The sequence below is a fragment of the Alosa sapidissima genome, chromosome 22, assembly GCF_018492685.1.
Source record: "Alosa sapidissima isolate fAloSap1 chromosome 22, fAloSap1.pri, whole genome shotgun sequence".
In the NCBI taxonomy this organism is placed as follows: domain Eukaryota; kingdom Metazoa; phylum Chordata; class Actinopteri; order Clupeiformes; family Clupeidae; genus Alosa; species Alosa sapidissima.
This window is the reverse complement of record NC_055978.1, coordinates 17,879,170-17,897,187: the sequence shown is the minus strand read 5'-3', so window position 1 is coordinate 17,897,187 and position 18,018 is coordinate 17,879,170. Positions and strand designations below refer to the sequence as shown.

The 18,018-nt window shown below is 42.1% G+C and overlaps 2 protein-coding genes across 4 annotated transcripts; one reads left to right on the top strand and one right to left on the bottom strand.

Moving 5' to 3' along the window:
• Positions 1–16: 16 nt before the first annotated feature.
• On the bottom strand, positions 17–12,630 carry tcp11l2 (t-complex 11, testis-specific-like 2). 3 transcript variants are annotated; one of them, XM_042078325.1, is made up of 11 exons: positions 12,517–12,630; positions 10,683–10,817; positions 7,866–8,046; positions 7,403–7,535; positions 6,833–6,953; positions 5,313–5,536; positions 4,543–4,679; positions 4,076–4,260; positions 3,508–3,689; positions 1,821–1,993; positions 17–1,555 (listed from the first exon to the last, which is right to left on the bottom strand). In XM_042078325.1, the coding sequence occupies exons 3-11, from the start codon at positions 8,032–8,034 to the stop codon at positions 1,257–1,259; spliced, it is 1,623 nt and encodes a 540-aa protein (XP_041934259.1). In that variant the 5' UTR covers positions 8,035–8,046; positions 10,683–10,817; positions 12,517–12,630; the 3' UTR covers positions 17–1,256. The 3 variants fall into 3 exon arrangements, with proteins under 3 accessions (XP_041934259.1, XP_041934261.1, XP_041934260.1); XM_042078327.1 differs by lacking the exon at positions 10,683–10,817 and having other exon boundaries at positions 12,517–12,617; XM_042078326.1 differs by lacking the exons at positions 10,683–10,817; positions 12,517–12,630 and adding an exon at positions 8,410–8,510.
• On the top strand, positions 11,932–17,848 carry depdc4 (DEP domain containing 4). The gene is made up of 9 exons (XM_042078324.1): positions 11,932–12,060; positions 12,520–12,937; positions 13,137–13,285; positions 14,073–14,268; positions 14,749–14,990; positions 15,251–15,393; positions 15,589–15,714; positions 16,178–16,256; positions 16,533–17,848. The coding sequence occupies exons 1-9, from the start codon at positions 11,982–11,984 to the stop codon at positions 16,730–16,732; spliced, it is 1,632 nt and encodes a 543-aa protein (XP_041934258.1). The 5' UTR covers positions 11,932–11,981; the 3' UTR covers positions 16,733–17,848.
• Positions 17,849–18,018: the final 170 nt, after the last annotated feature.

Here is an 18,018-nt window from a genome sequence, read left to right as displayed (position 1 = left end):
CTTGAGATAGCTTAAATGAGTTTACATTTGTTTTATTGTAGTTGACATTATACAACATAGATCCATTTTGTATGATGAAAATACACAAAGTATCATTTCAAAACAATACATCTTCGGTTTATTCTTCCTGTAACTAGGGTGTTTTTTGATGTAAGAGGACGATGACACTCTGGTAGCACTCAAGTTGGATGTATGCAAGACCAGGTTAGGCTTTACATTTGCCTTAAGCTATATATAAATGCTTTAAAAATACAACCAATAGTTTCGTACTGAAAACACCATAAACTACAACATCTACCACAAAAGAAAGAAAACTAAACATCACAGACATTTTGAAAACCAATCAACACCTAGTCTATAGAGGCTATCAGTTACATGTATCGAGTAAAGTAACGCAAAACTTGCATGCAGTCATAAAAAAAATCTCTAGCTGCATATCACTATCACAAGAGGGATGGAATTCTGGCATTGAAAATGTGCATGGTCCGGAGCCAAATGTTCACCATTCCCTCTAGTAAGCTTCAAGTGATATTACATGAAGTTCATCCAATACCCTTAGGTACAAAACATCAGAAACAACCCCTTTCAAGTTTAATTTGAGCTACTCAAGGTAGTAGCATCCATTACAAAAGGTGGCACATGGATGCATAGGCTAACATTAAGATAATCTATGAATATTCTGTCCTTAAAATGCAGGGATAGGGATAGGTTATGAAATGCATCTATAAATGTATAAAATGGGCATTATTATTCACATAAATAAGCTTTCCCTTTACAAAATGACAATAGACGGTTTCTGTAAATGACAACAATATACTTATCTTTCTTAAAACTTCTAAAAGTGAACATAATTGTATTGCATCTTTAAGAGTCAAGCTGGCATTAAATGTGAGCCTAACTCTATCCTGGTAAAGCTGAGTTATGAAGAGGACATTCTTTTCAGTTAATGACACGAAGCACATTTCACTGGGCTACACTGGAGATGTCAGTTCTTTGAGACTTTTCTTTGAGTCTTGTCTAGGATCTTCCTCCGCACAAGCACCATAATACAAATTCCTCTTACAGTCAACACCCCACACACAGGTGCTTCCCTTGTGCGCTGCTAACCTTAGGGGGCCATCACAGTTCAAACTCACAGGGCTCGCTGAATACTAAAAAGGTGCCATAACGTTTCCTTGCTATGTCTTTCACATAGGTCATACAAAAAAAATGAGTTAAGTACTCAAATCGAACCAATCCACATTTGCATTCCCCATTTATTTGGATGCCACGGGCTTGGCGCTGGGTTCTTGGGTGACTGTGGACTCCTGGGAGGGACGTCCAGTACCGTCCTGACGCCCACCCTGAGCTGGCATGCCGAAGAGCAGATTCTTGATGATGCCCATGTAGTAGGGCATGTAGACCTGTTTGTTGAAGTTCACCATACCCACGTAGCTGACCCCTAGTGTGGCCAGCTCGGGCTGGATCAGCCCCAGGCCATTGGGCGTGGGCGGAGGGTGGGCATGAGAGTTTGGTATGGACAGGATGACTCGGACATACTGCTGGAATCTTCCCTCTGCAAGGCAATTTCAATACGGTTTTACTCCTTTCACTCTACAGCATTGGCAAGGAGTCAATGTCATAGAAACACTTACTTCTACAAATAAAATGAGATTTCACACATTATAATACATGACACAGAGCCACAGACTAGTGAACACACAGAGATGTAGTAGACTACTGCCATAAAACATCCCATTTGGTTGCTAAGGACACGCAATGTGTACAAACTAATAAAGCAACACAAAGGAGAACGCAAAGGCCTGTTGAGGCACCCTTACCGACGAGAGCCCGAATGGGGTTGTTCTCCTGGGTGATGCTGCAGATTTGACCTTTGAGAGTGTGCTGCAGAGGAGGGGGAAGCGGCGGGTAGTTGCGCTCCGTCAGCGATTTGTTGAGCTCGCAGCAGATCTGCACGCTGGCGTTCTCCAGGGCCTCCATTAGGTTGAAACTCCTGCAGGGGAAACAGACAGAGATTGATGCATGGGTTTGGCAAATGAAAGAACAACACACTCACAGCAGCAGCAGTAGCAGCAAACCTGAACACTAAAGGCCATAGAAATGTCACTGCAGGACGGAGGACAGAACCGTCCACATTAACATTTGGTCTGGATTTAAAATGGCTCCTGACTCACTTTCAGTTTATGAACAGATTTTACTGATACACTGCATTGTATGTTTATTTTTTCTAAACTTACAGTACAGTGTCCCTTGCAACTCAAGCTTGTACTTTTCAACGATAAAGTCCAACCAGCTGAGTAAGCGTCATAGCTCAATCATAGCTCTAATCTCCAAAGCATATACACAGATACATTAACAAATGCCTCCATTAAACTATGGTTATTATAAAGCTAAATGTCTTGTGTGAAGCTAAATGGCATATAGCTTACTGGTGTTCATCTGTCAATAAAAGTTAGTTTGTGCTTTAGTCGAGGTGCACATATGAGCATGGCATAAATAGCCTCTTGTGCAGTATGTTTTACAAAATGAGTAATGGTGTGGAGAGCAAAGCCAATAAAAACATATGCTGAAGATTGGACCCTTGGCTTTAATGGCACCAGGGCCATGACGCCATATGTTCAGTCTGTGTGAGCTTTCACAGGTCCTTTTCTGGGAATCATTCTTAAGCCCCAACCACAAGCTCACCAGCAGTCTGGTTTCATTTAATTGAATTATAATATTTTAGTATCTTTTTGTTGGGGCGTAATTTATGTTACCTGCACCAAGAAAAATCCCTTGTACCTCCAGTACTTGGCGAATAAAGATTCCAATTCTGATTAAATTGCAAAAACATATTCTATCCCAAAAGAGGAGCAAGGTGCACAGTAACAGTAACCCCTTGTAGTTTCTTTGGTGAACAATAATAACATGTCAGCAATGATCATTTGTTGTTATTATCAGGGTTCTCAGGCACTGTGTCAGAACTCAGGTGTGGACCAGGCCATTTAAGATTCAAAAGATAAATTATGTACAAGTATAATGGCTTTGATAATTTTTTGTATAACTTCAGGCACCAAAATGTTTCTTGCTTTAAAGGAGCGAGACAACTTTTTGTGAAATTATCTTATTTGGCGTCGACCCCAGAGTTACATAAGAGAATATACCCTTCTCTTCACCCTTCTATGCATGCAATAGCCCAGTTTGACACTGTTAGCCTAGCTTAGCATAATTTACTAAAGTATGTTGTTCTAGTTAGCCTGTAGCTTCCTCTAGTTAGCCTGTAGATCCATTCTAACTACTGTATATGCTAGCAATAGGCTAACTGAAATAACCCACTTCCAGTGAATTATGCTAAGCTAGGCTAACGGTCTTAGACTGGGTTATTGCACACACAGAGAAGAGGAGGTTATGTATCCACTAATCTAACTTTTGGGTAGATGACAAATAAGATCATTTCCCAAAAACCTGGCGTGTCCCTTTAAGCCCGGTTATATAATTACGAAGGAGATCAGTATGAAGGACACCCACGGGCTGTGCATGCCCTCCAGCAGGACACTGGTCATCCTCTTGAGCCTCTCGGTCAGGACAGGCAGGCCAGAGATAGCCTCGCCGATGGAGCTGTAGACGATGAGCAGGACCGACGCCACAGCCTGGAGGAGCTGGGCCCGCCGCTGCATCTCCACCAGCCTGCCCTGGTCCGTCATCAGGGTCTGAGGAGACAAGCAATCAAAACAAACAAACATGTAAACAAATGTGTAAACAAACACTACCATTAGCATATATTATACAGACATGGGTGAAAATAAACAAGCGCAATAACAGTCATCAAAGGACAAGGTGATTCATGAAAAGAAAACACTCAAGTTTAACATGGTACCTGTAATCTAACAAAACTAAATTCATTCATATTGTTATCCACTCTGAAGGAACAGTGTTAAATCAGTGCTAAAATCACAGTATTGAAAATAATTCCCATTCCCCTTAGTAGTATTGCTGGTCAGAAATTCAACAGAGGTGATTAAGGGGTGTACACATTACTGTACATACAACAGGATGCTGCTGCATCTAGACTGTAGGAGAGAACTGGAACACCCACCTCAGGGAGCGGGTCCTTGTGGGTTCCCATGAGGAGACGCACAAAGGCTGTGTTCATGACCAGTGCGGGACCGGGCAACGCCTTCACGGCCTTGTCTGGGTCTCCGCTCTTCTCTGCTGGGGGCATGGCCTGGATGGCCTCCTCCAGAGAGGCTTTGATCCAGCCTGTGGTGTGGTCCAGGGCATCTGAGGCACAGACAAGCACAATCAGGCCATACTGTTCCAGCATTTGAATAATACATGTCTTGCAAGACTTGTTTATCCTGATTAAATGTATTATTTATAAATAAATTATAAACAAAATGTCAGTCATTTTGAAGTTATTGAGAGATGGTAAAGGGTTGTAACATATATATTCCATAACATGAATTCAGATTCAGGTCCCATGTTTCATTAGCCTACTATTTTGTAATTTTCAACAGAAAATACACACACAGAAATAAAAACACATTTTTGAAGACAACTGACTGGGTGTGGTCTGCAGAATGTTCTGGAACTTCTCCCTCTCATACTCCACAGAGTGCTTCTGGAGTTCTGGCCTGATCATCTGAATGGTGGTGTTTACAAAGTCCATCATCATGAGATCCAGTACACGGAAGATCTCCCTGAAGCACACACACAAGGAGATAGAAAACAGTTGTGTAATTTAATTACAGTCATTTGATTTGGTCCTCTGGTTGAATTAACAGACAATCCCCTAGAACTTTTCTCCACATGTTCTATAGTGCCACTAACCACTACAGAACAGAAATAGGTTAGCTCAGATATGCACTGAGGAAGGGCAAAGCATCTGGAGAGAGTTCTCCAGAAACACCTGAAATGCTTTTAATAGTAACCCTACCTAATTCTGCCCCTGGGAAGCCACCAACACTTCATTTTCATTTTATATCACTTTTCTTAATTAGGTACTGCATACCACTGATTCTGACACTCAACCTTCAGTGCCGATTTCCCCAAGGTATACAAGGGCAGAGGGGAGCCTTAAAAATAAACCACACAGGATCGAGGAGGCACAGGTAATGGAGCGAAACGAAACATTCGAGGAATTGAGGTAGCAAACACAAACATCTGAAATTCACCTACAAAAAGGACCCAAAGCTGCCATCTTCACCCATATAAGGAGATCCAGATAAGATGGTACCCAGATCTCCAGATATGGCCAAAAATGCCAGCTTTTGGGTCCTTTTTGTAGGTGAACTTCTGAGGTCTATTTGAGGAATTGAGGTAGGAAAGCATACTTGAAGAGAGAGACGATGTCGCCAGGGTTCTCCTTCAGCTTCTTGATCTCCTCATCGCGGACCGGCGCGCACATTTTGCCCATGGTGTTGATGACGTAGGTGGCCATGCCCTGGATGTCCACCGCGTCGTTGTCTGCCTGCTGGCGGATCAGGTCCATGTCCAGCACCTCCATGATCTGCGTGCGCATGCGGTTGGATCCCGGGTTCAGGAAGGAGAGAAGGATCTGCGTGGGCAAAAACAACACAATGAAGAGCCAACAGATGCATGTTCAAACAGGCAGAGGAAGGAGACTGTGTGTGGTAAGCATGCCATTTCGGAAATATAAATAAAGATTTTTGGTGGCAGTTTATGGTTCATCCATGTGGGGGCAGCCGAAGCCTACTGGTTAGGGCTTCGGGCTTGTAACCGAAGGGTTGCCGGTTCGATCCCTGACCAGTAGGAAAAATGTGGGTGGGGGGGGAGTTTTTGAGCACTGCTCTCCCATGCCCACATCCACGGCTGAAGTGCCCTTGAGCAAGGCACCTAACCCCTCACCGGGTCAGTGTGTGCTTCACCTCACTGTGTGCTCTGTGTGCGCTTCACTAATTCACAGACTGGGATAAATGCAGAGACCCCTCACGGGATCAAAAGAGTATACTTATACTTACTTATAAACATCTACGGTCAATGTGATGGACGGACGGTGATGCATACAGTTAGTTGTTACGACAATGTTAGATAATCAATTGGAATCACCTATTGATTTCAACTGACCTAAAATTCTTGGCTCTTCAGTCCTATATATTTTTTTTAAGAATCAATGGAAGCAAAACAACAGGGTTAGGCAATGCTAGCTATTCTGTTAAGATATCAATGGAGCGATGTCACTGTAATCGTTTTAGACAGTTCTACAGAGGTTTTGGTTTTGCTGTGAAGCCTTAAGCGATTTTGCAGGGTCATCATTCCTGTATGATATACGGTACGTGTGTGTTTTAGTGACAAACCTGGGTAGGTAAGTGGTAAACCTCCTAAAAAAATAGCATTTAGCTTTGTTTTGCTATGTGAATAAGGCCATGGGGCTCTCCTTTGAGCTGGTCTGCTCAAGGTGCCCAAGATGAACCTCAGCACAATGGGAGTGAGAGCGTTCTCCCACACAGCCCCAAAGCTATGGAACTCATTTCCAAACGACATCAGGCAGTGTGAATCCACTGCCCAGTTTAAAAAGAAACTGAAAACCTATCTCTTCAGACTAGCCTATGGACTATGATATGGCTAAATGGACTATATATTTTTTTTATCCTTTTTTGATACATTTTTTTTTCTTCTATTTGTTTTATCTGTGAAGCGACCTTGGGTGTCCTGAAAGGCGTTTTTAAATCAAATGTATTATTATTATTATTATTATTATTATTATTATTATTATTATTATTATTATTATTATTATATTAGAAGGTTTACTACTCTCCCTGTGTAAACCTACTCAAGTTTGTCCCTAAACCACCTACTTGATATATCCCCCTGGTGTGGGACATTGACTCACCCCTCTAATCTCCTCCAGAAGTTTGACGGCGTGTCGGTACTCCGGTGGGTCCTCATTCAAGTCAGACTCCAAGCAATCCCAGAATGCTTTGTGAACGATCTCCTTCACTCTCTTCTGCAAACTATAGGAAAGAAAATATTTTTTGAGCAATCCTCAATGAACATAATTCCTGTTAGGTCCAGAACCTCTCAGATAAAACCCAGTGTATTTGACTAAGCCATCTGACTGGTATTATGAAATCCTTTTTCACATTGAGAATTTTTCACATCACAGAGTTCCACAGATCTACAAGTTTTGGATGAATGGGAGAGTAGAAATGTCAGTGCTCCACAATGACAACAAACCATTTTACACTTTAAGGGTCTGTTTCCCAGACATGGATTAAGCCTAGTACTTGACTAAAAGCTATTCCAGTGGAGATCTTCACTGATGTTCTGTTTTAGGCTAGGATTAAGCTTAATCCATGTCCGGGAAGCCGGCCCTAATTGCAATTTCAGGGGAACATAAGAGCATAAGAGATTCTACATAGGACACAAGCACAAGTCACAGACGCTTTGGTTAAAGCCATACCTGTTTTCAGGTAGTTCTGACGGTTCCACGCGGAAGTTGCGGTTCACAATGATCTCGTGAGCCAACTTTAAGTTGGACAGGTCCCGAGCCGAAGTCATGACCTCATCCAGCGTTATTGTTTTTGGAGGGCTGGCTGTAGACACACGACCAACCAAGTCCAAATGAACCACTGAACCCATTTACTAGATGCTTTTTATCCAACATCCCTACCAGGACCTGAACTTACCACTTAAGTGTGAAGTTTCCTAACAGCTTAGGTGCTAGAATATGCGAGTACAGTACTTTCAATCCATTCAACATCTAGGCTAAGAGGATGTTTCTTGATATGGAGAAACTCCCTTGATCCATTGAGTAACAAAAGGTATTGATTTTTTTTCCAATTCAGTGCTAAGAAAGACACATCAATTACATTAGGTTCAACACCAACATATCTCTCCACACACACACACACACACACACTTACAGGAGGGTGAGCTGTGCTTGCTGGAGTCGCTGGTGAAACTCTGACGAGAGCATTCAATGTCACTGGCCGACGTCATGCTGTCGCACCTGTCGGACAGCTCGGTGTCGCTATTCTGGTCCTCACTGCCAGCTGTGGACGTGGAGGTGGGCCGCTCATCATTCCGCGGCATTGTGGACGATCACTGCAGACACACGACATGGACACTCACTATTATTCATTATTATTACTCACTACTATTACAGAATAATTTTATAGACTGCACAAAGAGACAATGTTTGACAACACAAGCATGTTAAGAAATGACAAACTGAAATCGTCAAATTTCATGTTTGTGCCCGAGTGTGTTTATGCGGTAGCCCTTAGCAACCTTTGTCAATCTTTTACTGCTTGGTGAAGAGTAAACAAGACATTCCATCAAAATGGCTGCCATGACAACATTAACAGCTTCCAGGAAACTTCAAACATTTCACAAGGCAACTGACCAAAGGGAAATGGTGTTCAAAACAACAACAACAAAAACAAACTTCCTCCCTGGTATAATTACCATTTTGTGGGATATCTGCAATGTAGATCACAGAATAGCTCTCTGTGTCTGCAAAAAACACACAGGGCCCTTGAGTGCTCACAAGGAGAGATCACAAAAGGACACAGTGTTCTAATTCCATTGGGGGACTTGGAGAGATTCCATCACCAAGGCAACACTTGATAACAGTTAGCTAGCTTTCCAACAGCTGGTCTATCCTGTTTCCCCTAATCACCTCCAACCACAGTATATCTGTGTGTGTGTGTGTACGTGTGTGTGTGTGTCTGCGTGCACGTGAGCACATTTTTGGCATCTATAGTACACCCCACCCAATGCCTTTTCATGTTACCTCTCAGGAACCCCAACTCCTCGCGAGCACACAAAATAACTTTTCACAGCACTCTCTAGAACCACCTCCACAACACACCTTTATTCAGGGAGAAACACACACAGAGGAAAGGATGCATCATTTCCTCATCGAGATAAAAAATAACATTCCAAAGCGTCTGATTGGCAAACAAGCAACTGCTCCAAGAGGTGAATGTACAGAGAGTGACTTCATTATATGGAGATGGGGTGTGGGGGCTTGTCCGATCCTAATGTAACCTGAGCCAGGGGGCTGACTCATAAATTCCATGTGACTGGCTACAAAAGGCCACGTGCCCACTGTGTTCCCACAGATGTCACTCTCGTGCAGCCAGGGGCACATTCATTCAAATGATCCAAACAAAGCAGGCGTATGTCCTAAGAGAGCAGCAAGACGCCAATGTTTGTCTTCTAAAGTTAGTCTCGAGACGTATGTGAAGTGCAGAGTGACTTCTGATCAACATACTTAGGGCCAGGAAACTTTCGGTGCGCTATCAGTTTCTGCAGACTGCTGGGAGACTGACCTGTGGGCCATACTGAGGTCAAGCCCTTCTCTAGTTTCTCTCTAACAGGAGTAACATGGTATGACCACTCAGGAAAACTATAACAAGCCAACAATTACATTAAGGATGTCCTATGCCAACCGTTCCATTAGCTTGTACTATCAGTGTGTTTACAATGGTAATCTAGTCAACCAAGCCTCTGAAAATTGTGATACAACCCTATATGTAACCTCAGGGCTTGTCACTAGTATTATATTGCATGAAACCCAAATTCCAGATACAATGCTTTCTACAGGATTGGTGTACATACACAAAGACAGGCTGCACAATCAGCATGTTATTTGTGAAGGATAAGTCATTGTCAACACTGAGAAGTCAGCTGTGTCTTAGTAGTACACACACAGAAATGTGTCGTCATATGTTTGGGTGGTTCTGTCCTTCCTTATCATAGCCAGGAAGGCCCCACTGTTGGACGCCCTATAGTGGTGACAATTATGCAGGGTTGCCAGGGTAAGTGTATCAGTATCAGTTGTGTATGTTTGGATAGGGATCCTTTGTTCAATTGTATAGAGCTAACGCACATGTCCTTCTGAGACACAGCCTTTGCGTTCTGCGAATACAATGCATCTGGTGCAACAATGTCACCTTTGATTGTCCTGACAAAGAGACAGCGGAGGTTCGTTTTCTTGTTGTGACAGTGCCTGCCAGATGACGCGGAAAATGATCTCTCTATCGGTGGGGTTGGGAAATCAAGACAAGCACTTAGCATGGCAACTATCTTCCCATTGGCTGCTAAAATCCTGACGGTCACCCCTACAAGGCTCGTTACAACGGGAGATCAGCTGCAGAGCAGACACACACACTCACAAAATCCACACACGCGTTACTGATGTGTACACGTGATTCGAGCTTCAGCACCAAAACAAGGAGATGCACGAGCGAATCTGACAACAACGAGCAACACTATTAAACAAAAGCAGCGTAGGCAAACAACGAGTTTCACAACCAGCCTTCTTCAAGATAAAATAACAGATTGTGATGTATTATGTTAACAGTAACGTAGTTAAAAAAAAAAAAAAAAAAACATCCGGTGCCATTTCCAAAGCCGTAAAATGCCTCAGCCCTTAAGAATATTGTTCTTACAGACGACAGTTACTTTAAAGAAGAAAACGTAAACAGCACTTGCCCTAGATGGGACTAACACAACACAACACAACACAAGACACCAAAACATTAGGGTTTAGCATAAAAGCCTAGTGTAGATCATAAAAAGATAACACCCTATCGAAATAGACGACAAATGTCGAGTTTTATCCCATTAATACTTGCATAAAGTGTCTAAATAGATCAAATGGTTTCCCTTTTCATAATTAAAAGGTCAAAGCATGCAACTATTGAGCTGGTGACTTTATTTAGCTACGTTACCTTAGTATTGTCTCCAAATGGAGACAACGTTCTTTTGTAGAATTGCGAACACTTTAGCTTTCTCTTGTGTAAGATAGTCCTTCCTTTAGTGATTATGCCAGTGGGGTATTTAAAGGGTCTCAAGTCGTAAGCCAGCTGGAAAGCACACAGCGAATTGGAACGGTTCATTGTTGACTCCACATTAGGGGAGATACACGTCAGAAGACGTCTTTTATTTCAGATCAGTACCAACATATTACGCTGAATACATTGCAAGCACTTATTACATATATGACATGTTAAGTTGTACACGATCACGAACGTTTAGAGTTTTTTTTTTCAACAAGCATTCAAGTGGTAAATCCGGTTCAAACCCCATCATGAGCAGCTATGGTACATTCTGTTTCACATGGACCTCTTTGTTTACGGATATGACGTATAGAATTAAACATTGGCAAAGTTTGACTTGTCTCGTTTCAACTGCATTTGTCCTCACTTGCATCACTCTTTACAATGAATTAATTCTATTTTCTTTATATATATGTTCGTCTTCACAGTATGTAGATTTGGCCTGCACTTCATGGAAATTTCCGTCTGGTTTTCATGAAACCGGACCCCTCCCCCAGAGTGTTACAGTGCTGTTATTATTCAAAATGACCTGTCTCGCTGAAGAGACTGCCTTCTTCCGCATCAGAAACCACACTTGTAGAAGACTATTCTAGAAAGTCTGTAAATTATGTTAATGGTTTCCGGACTGAATGACAATGTCTTGCCATTTAGAAATCTGCAAGAGAGTAAAGTGTCATGGAAGCACTGTAAAGAAATTGCTCTAAATGCTACGCAGACATGTCTACTACCACCTAAAAGTTGTGCAAGCCTACCTAGTTTGGTGGTTTACAAATACCCCCCACCCCTCCTCCTCAAATAGCCTTTCATTCAAGACTCATGGATGGAAACATTTGTCTTTGACTATCAAAATCTGTCCACATTCTTCAAATGTAAAGACATTGCATCAGATTAGCTGCATTGCTGGGTAGGCTAGTTGAATAAGAGACATTGAACACGAATGACAAAGAACAAATCCATAACGAGGTTAACCATGAGTAGGCTGTGTTCTAGAACATCTTCCTCTGATGCCGAATATATATAAATCTACCGAGATAGATTGAAATAGCTAAAAAACCTTGTGGGACAAATTACATAGAGGACAAATACTGTGTTTGTTTTGTCAATACTATATCAGCCAGTGGGGGCGATATAGAGCAATACAAAGTAATTCCTTTGGCAAAGCCAGAGAGGGGCAGTGCTTCCTGTCTCAGGATGGCGGTTGATTTGACTCCCAGATTTAGAAGATTGAACAGTGAAACCAGGAGTTTTCGCTTAAATGGTCAATCGCTGGGTGAGTGCAAAATAATTAACTATACATAGACACATTGGATGGATCCAATATGGGTTAGCGTATTTAGCCTAGCTAGCAAACGTTAACAATAGCCTAATCAGCCAAACAAGTTAGCTAAGTAAACAGTATGTGTTAAGTCATCTGTATTGATTGACTTAAAGTTAATGTAACATGTCTGTCTAGCTTTTTAAGTTTGAACTCTAGCTTTTGATTCTACCATTAACTTTGGCGGCTCATAAAACCATGTATGATCCAAGTTTCGATGCAGTAAGTTATTGCCTATCCAACTATGACTGACTGTTTGCTTTCTGGTATGGTCAGCTGCATGCTAGCATCAGGTGAGCTAAATTTACCAAAGGTTAGCCCTAGAAGTGTGTTCACTTCACTTCACAGACCCCCACAAATCATGTTGGGGTCCTAAAAGGAGTTGGTATGTTAAATATGTCTTCCTCTCACCAGGTTCTTCGGGCCCTTTTCGGGCCACGCAGTTGTGGCGTAATATCATCCAGGCTCTCCAGACTCAAGTGGAGGTTCGTCGCCGACGCCAGCACCTGCGCGTGCATAATGAATGCTTCACGGGCGCAGACGCAGTGGATGTGGTTCTGAGTCATCTCATGCAGAACATTCTATTTTGCTCCAGCGAGGTGTCACGCTTGAAAGCCACCCGTCTGTGTCAAGCCTTGATGGACTCTAGGGTGTTTGAACCAGTGGGAACGAAGCTTTTCCGCCGGGAAAAGGAAAGCGCGTTTGAGGACAGTAGCCACAGTTTATACAGATTTGTGGACTGCAACGCATTGCCTGGATCTGGAAAACGTGGTGCTGACTTCGAGAACTGGAGCCCAAGTGAACATGTGGGCAAAAAGAAGAAAAGCTCCAGGTTAGCTTTTCTTGCTGAATTGGCTTACATGGATGTGTGTATGAGATAGAAATGAATTTTAGAAATAGAAATTGTTTAGTAATCTTAGAGTGGCCTTTATCACATCATTATTGACAATCCAGAACCGTTAAATACATGACAAATGCATCTTAAGAGTAAATAAAGTGTGGTTTAATGTTACCACTTTTCTTTGAGCCAGGTTGGAGGAGTTGAGGACCATATCCAACCCTCTGGCAATGGGTTCCTCCGACCGCAGGGTGGAGAGACTACTGGAGACCATCAACCTCCATCCCACCATGCCCTCCTCACAGAAGCAAGCCCCATCCACTAACTTCCTGTCCAAGAAATGTGAGGCTACTAGATACACATAACTTTTTAACCATGCGAAACATAGCTCTTCCAATATATGAAGAAGAAGTATCAGTTTCATTACAAAACATTGGCCACAATGTTGTTGTTGGCACTTTTATTGGCACTTTTATTAGTCTTTGCTAATATACCCTATATATATATATATATATATATAATATAATATAATATATGCTAAAATACTTTAAAAATACTCGACTCCTCCGCACTCAAAGCCCTTTACAATGTCAATGTCTTCCAATATATGAAGAAGAAGTATCAGTTTCATTACAAAACACTGGCCACAATGTTGTTGGCACTTTTATTGGCACTTTTATTAGTCTTTGCTAATATACACTCTATATATATATATATATAATATAATATATGCTAAAATACTTTAAAAATACTCGACTCCTCCGCACTCAAAGCCCTTTACAATGTCATGCACACACACACACTCACACACACTAATGCCGAAGGCTGCCATGCAAGGTGCCCACCTGCTTATCAGGAGCACTGGAAGTGTCTTGCTCAAGGACACTTCGACAGGGTCAGAACAAGTTGGGCTTGCGCCGGCACCCTTCCAGCCACTGCCGCCCAAGACTGTGTGATGCTCAGGGGTTAATTATGTTAGTAATAGTATGCTGTGTTTGGTCTAGTACTCAGGGGCTGTACATACTATACTTCATTTTGATGTATCACAAATACCCATCTGTTTGTGTATTATATGCTTAATCTGTCTGTTTGTGTGTGTGTGTGTGTGTGTGTGTTTGCATGCATGTAGTGGTGGAGGAGGTGTGGAGGCAGCAGACTCTGCTTCAGTTGCTTCAGATCATCGACCTGCCCGTCCTCGACTGCATCCTCACCTCGCCTGTCAGAACCGAGCTGCCTCACTCCACCGCGCTGCGTAACCATAACGACCTGGTCATCTCCAACACCTGCGTGGAGAGGGAGGTGACGCAGAGCCTCAACCTGCCTGAGTCAGTACCTCCTCATCCCAGTCATGTGCAGACTGCTGTTAGAGGAGCATGTTGCAGAAGTGCTCATCAGGGTTGGATTAAAGCAACACAATGTGGTTCTTTTACCCGAAATTGAAGACTTCAAACTCATTTTGATGCTACATTTACATTAACTCACAATACAGAGAATGGGGTTTCTGACATTGCTGATGCGCACCCAGAATGCCTGGTATTGCACTATGTTACGTTCTTGTTGTGGGCAGGAGTATGACCCTTTTTGTGTCGGTATTAGACAAATTGGGTATCCCCTTAGCGCTAAATGGGTACCCAGGTCTTTGAAAATCTACAGACTTCATTTCATTTACATGTTTTTTTTTTTTTTAAATCACATTTTAAATATATTATATAATGATTGTAAGGCTTCTTGTTTTTCATCTGACCCTTTCCTCCAGGGATGACATGTTTAACTTTAAATTTTTGTACACTCTTTGCCTTTTTTAGAACGGACTGCTGGCTGGCTGCTGCTGCAGACTGCCTGGAGCTGTTCCCAGATCAGCTGATTGTGGTGGTGGGAGAGCAGCTGGTTCAGCAGGAGACCAGAACTTCTGATGTAGAGGAGAGACTGGCCAATCAGAAGAGGCTGCTGTTCGACACCATTTCGAAATACTACAGCTGTCAGGAGAGGCAACCTCTGCTCTCAGGCCGCTACCTCGACATACATGTTGGAATTCTACAACTACTGGGTGAGCTCAGTACACACGGGAGCCTTATCTTTAACATACCGAAATATAATGTTAAAGCAAGCCCCCATGCTTAAGTAAATTGTGCCTTATAGAGTTATCTGCCAGTGAGGATTTATATGATTATGTATGATCAAATGTATGGCTGACCCCTACTTCTTTTTCTATTTGCTTGATGTTTCTCTCTGTGTGTGCGTGTGTGTGGGCGTGTGTGTGTGGGCGCGTGTGTGTGTGGGCACGCGTGTGTGCGTGCGGTATTGCAGACTGTGGGCGGAAGGAGGAGGCTCTGCGGGCCAGTCAGCTGTGCATGCGCATGCTGTCCTCCAGCTGCAGGGATGAGCTGCGCAGACTCCTGGCCTTCCTATGCGCAGCAGCAGACCCAGCTGCCTGCCGTCTGCAGAAACCGGTACGCCTCACCTGCTTGAGACACGTTACCTCAGCAACACATGTTTTTAGAGGGTGAACATGTATTGCTGAAGAGTTTATTTCCCCCCCCTGAAGAATGTTGTTGTTGTTGTTGTTGTTGTTGTTTAAATCAATGAATGGCCAATGAATCACCTGAGTGAGTCCCTGTTGTTTGTTTCCCTGTGTGTGTGGACAGGCAGAGAATGGGCCGTTGGTGTGTAAGACATTCCTGAGGGCTATCCTCCAGAGCAAAGACATGACGCGCGCTCAGAGCGAACAGCTGCTGCTCTTCCTCATGGACAACCATACCCAGCTCTTTAAGGTGGACACTTAAGTGCTTAACCCCAACAGCTATTCAGTTATATGACCGTAAACTGAATATTTTTGAGATGTGGTCGAAACGTTTTTTTAGACATTTTCGGACATTGTAGGCTTTTGGGAAACACTGATCAACATTTGTCACCATTTTCTGGCAGTTTATATGCTAAATAACTACCAGTGATCAATTAATCAAGAACATGATTGACAGATTAAACGTCCAGGGAAATACGTTTGTTGCAGCCCTAATTTAGTTTAGCCCCAAAGGATGCTGGTGTAGTCACCCTTCACAAAGTTCCTGTACTGAAGGAATAACTATGTCTTTACACACCTGTTATTCACTGATATGCCAACTGTATGTCACAGCTCCTTGTGATAAATTGAATCTATTATTAAATGGGATGCATACATTATCTTCACCAGATGATTGATATTTATTTGTTAATTCTGTTAATGATGTTTAATAGACACCCATATCCTTGGTTGAGTCTGTGAGAAAAGCACTGCAAAGCCTGCAACAAGGAAGAGATCCAGTCAACGCACCCAGTAAGGAACTAAGTCTCAGTGTCCTCATAATGCAGTTACTTACCTTGCACTTACAGGTAGACCACAACAATGAACAGAAACGTTTTTATTGAAATGACTCCTTTCCGACCCTTAAAAAAGGAGTGACATGATAATTGTATAGTGGGTATTGCAATTATGACCGTGAATTGTTATGTTCATGTTCAGCTTTTTTGGGCTTAGCTAGTCCCCTCTGGGCCTGAAAATCTAGCTTTCACAGTATTTGACTTTGTATTTCTCTCGTCGTTGCTGTTGTAGTGTTCAGGTTCTGCCAGCAGGTGTCACTGCAGGAGTATGAGAGCCAGCGGGAGCAGGCCACCATGGAGGGCCTGAAGCAGCTCATTCTGCACATCTCCAACAGCACTACCCTCTCCTTGAAGGAGAAGAAGCGCCTGGTCAGGGATTTCCAGAAGCACCACCCCGGAGCGTTTCTTCAGCACTTCACCTCCACCTTCTAGTCGGTGGGTAAATAGTGCCTTTATTGATGTCCCTTCATCGGGTGACTTGAATTGGATTATGCATTAGTTTGGTAACTGTCCAACTTTTTTGTTGGACATTTTTTGTTAACAACAGTTAAAGGTACTTCTCATATAGACACGTTTGTTTGGTTCAAAACAAAGTTTGTGTTCTCTTTAATGACACTACCTCCTCAGAAATGGTGTCTGATTTAGTTTGTTTGGATGCTCAGTTGGGAAACTGGCAGTTGAATGCATTTTCTACTCAATGCAGATTGTGTTGTTATCCTACTGTTATCCTACAAGTTGGTGTGCAATTTCAGAAATCAGTCCTTGGCTTTATTAGTTCTGTTTAGTCTACTTCCTGAACACACGTTTGATTTTAGCTTTAAACTGGATTTACTCACTCAGGTGAAGTCGTGTTGAGACTTTTCTAGTCCTTCAACTGTACTGGAGATTGGTTGTCTTTTAGTAATAGTTAATATGAATTATCTACAAAGTATTTTATGAGCATTTAAGACATTATAGAAGTGTTATTATAAGCAATAAAGGTAATAATAGTGATAAATGTAGCATTAAAATTAAATCATAAAAGGATTTATGGGATAGAAAAGGGAACTCTCTAGTTGTAGACAAGGGTGTATGAAAATGTTTTAAACATATATCAACATTGAAAATACATATCAAAGTGTCTTATGTTTTCATAATAAAGTAACATCAGCTACTGTAGTTTAATTCTTTACAAAGATTATGTACTTTATTAAATGTCGGTTCTGTTTGACAGGAAATGTGTTCAATGTATGTTTGAATATTACAACTAAAGGTAGAATTACGCTGTTAGTATTTACAAAGGGTAATTTAATTTTATTTAATTTGTTGTCAGGTAATGTTTATCCTTACTAGGTTCTGCACTAATTTGAATGCAACATCAGTACAGGAATAGTCAAATAACTGTTTTACTTGTTGATTAAGTTTTAATTATTTTTAAACTTAAATGGATATGTTCTCATGTAGAGATGCACTTTAAATATTTGGGATAATAAAAGTACTAAAAGAAACCTGGTGACCCTTCAGAGTGATTTTTACATAAACACACACACACACACACATGGTGGCGCGGTAGAATGCAGAAGCCTCTCACTATCACATCTGTTCCTTACTGTGGTAGATGAGGAGCGACATTTCGTCTTTGTAATATGCTGTATGTATGTTGCTAAGGTGACAATAAAGCACTACTTGGTATGCACACACGCACAGGGGTTAGTTGGATCAAATAACAGAAATAGTTT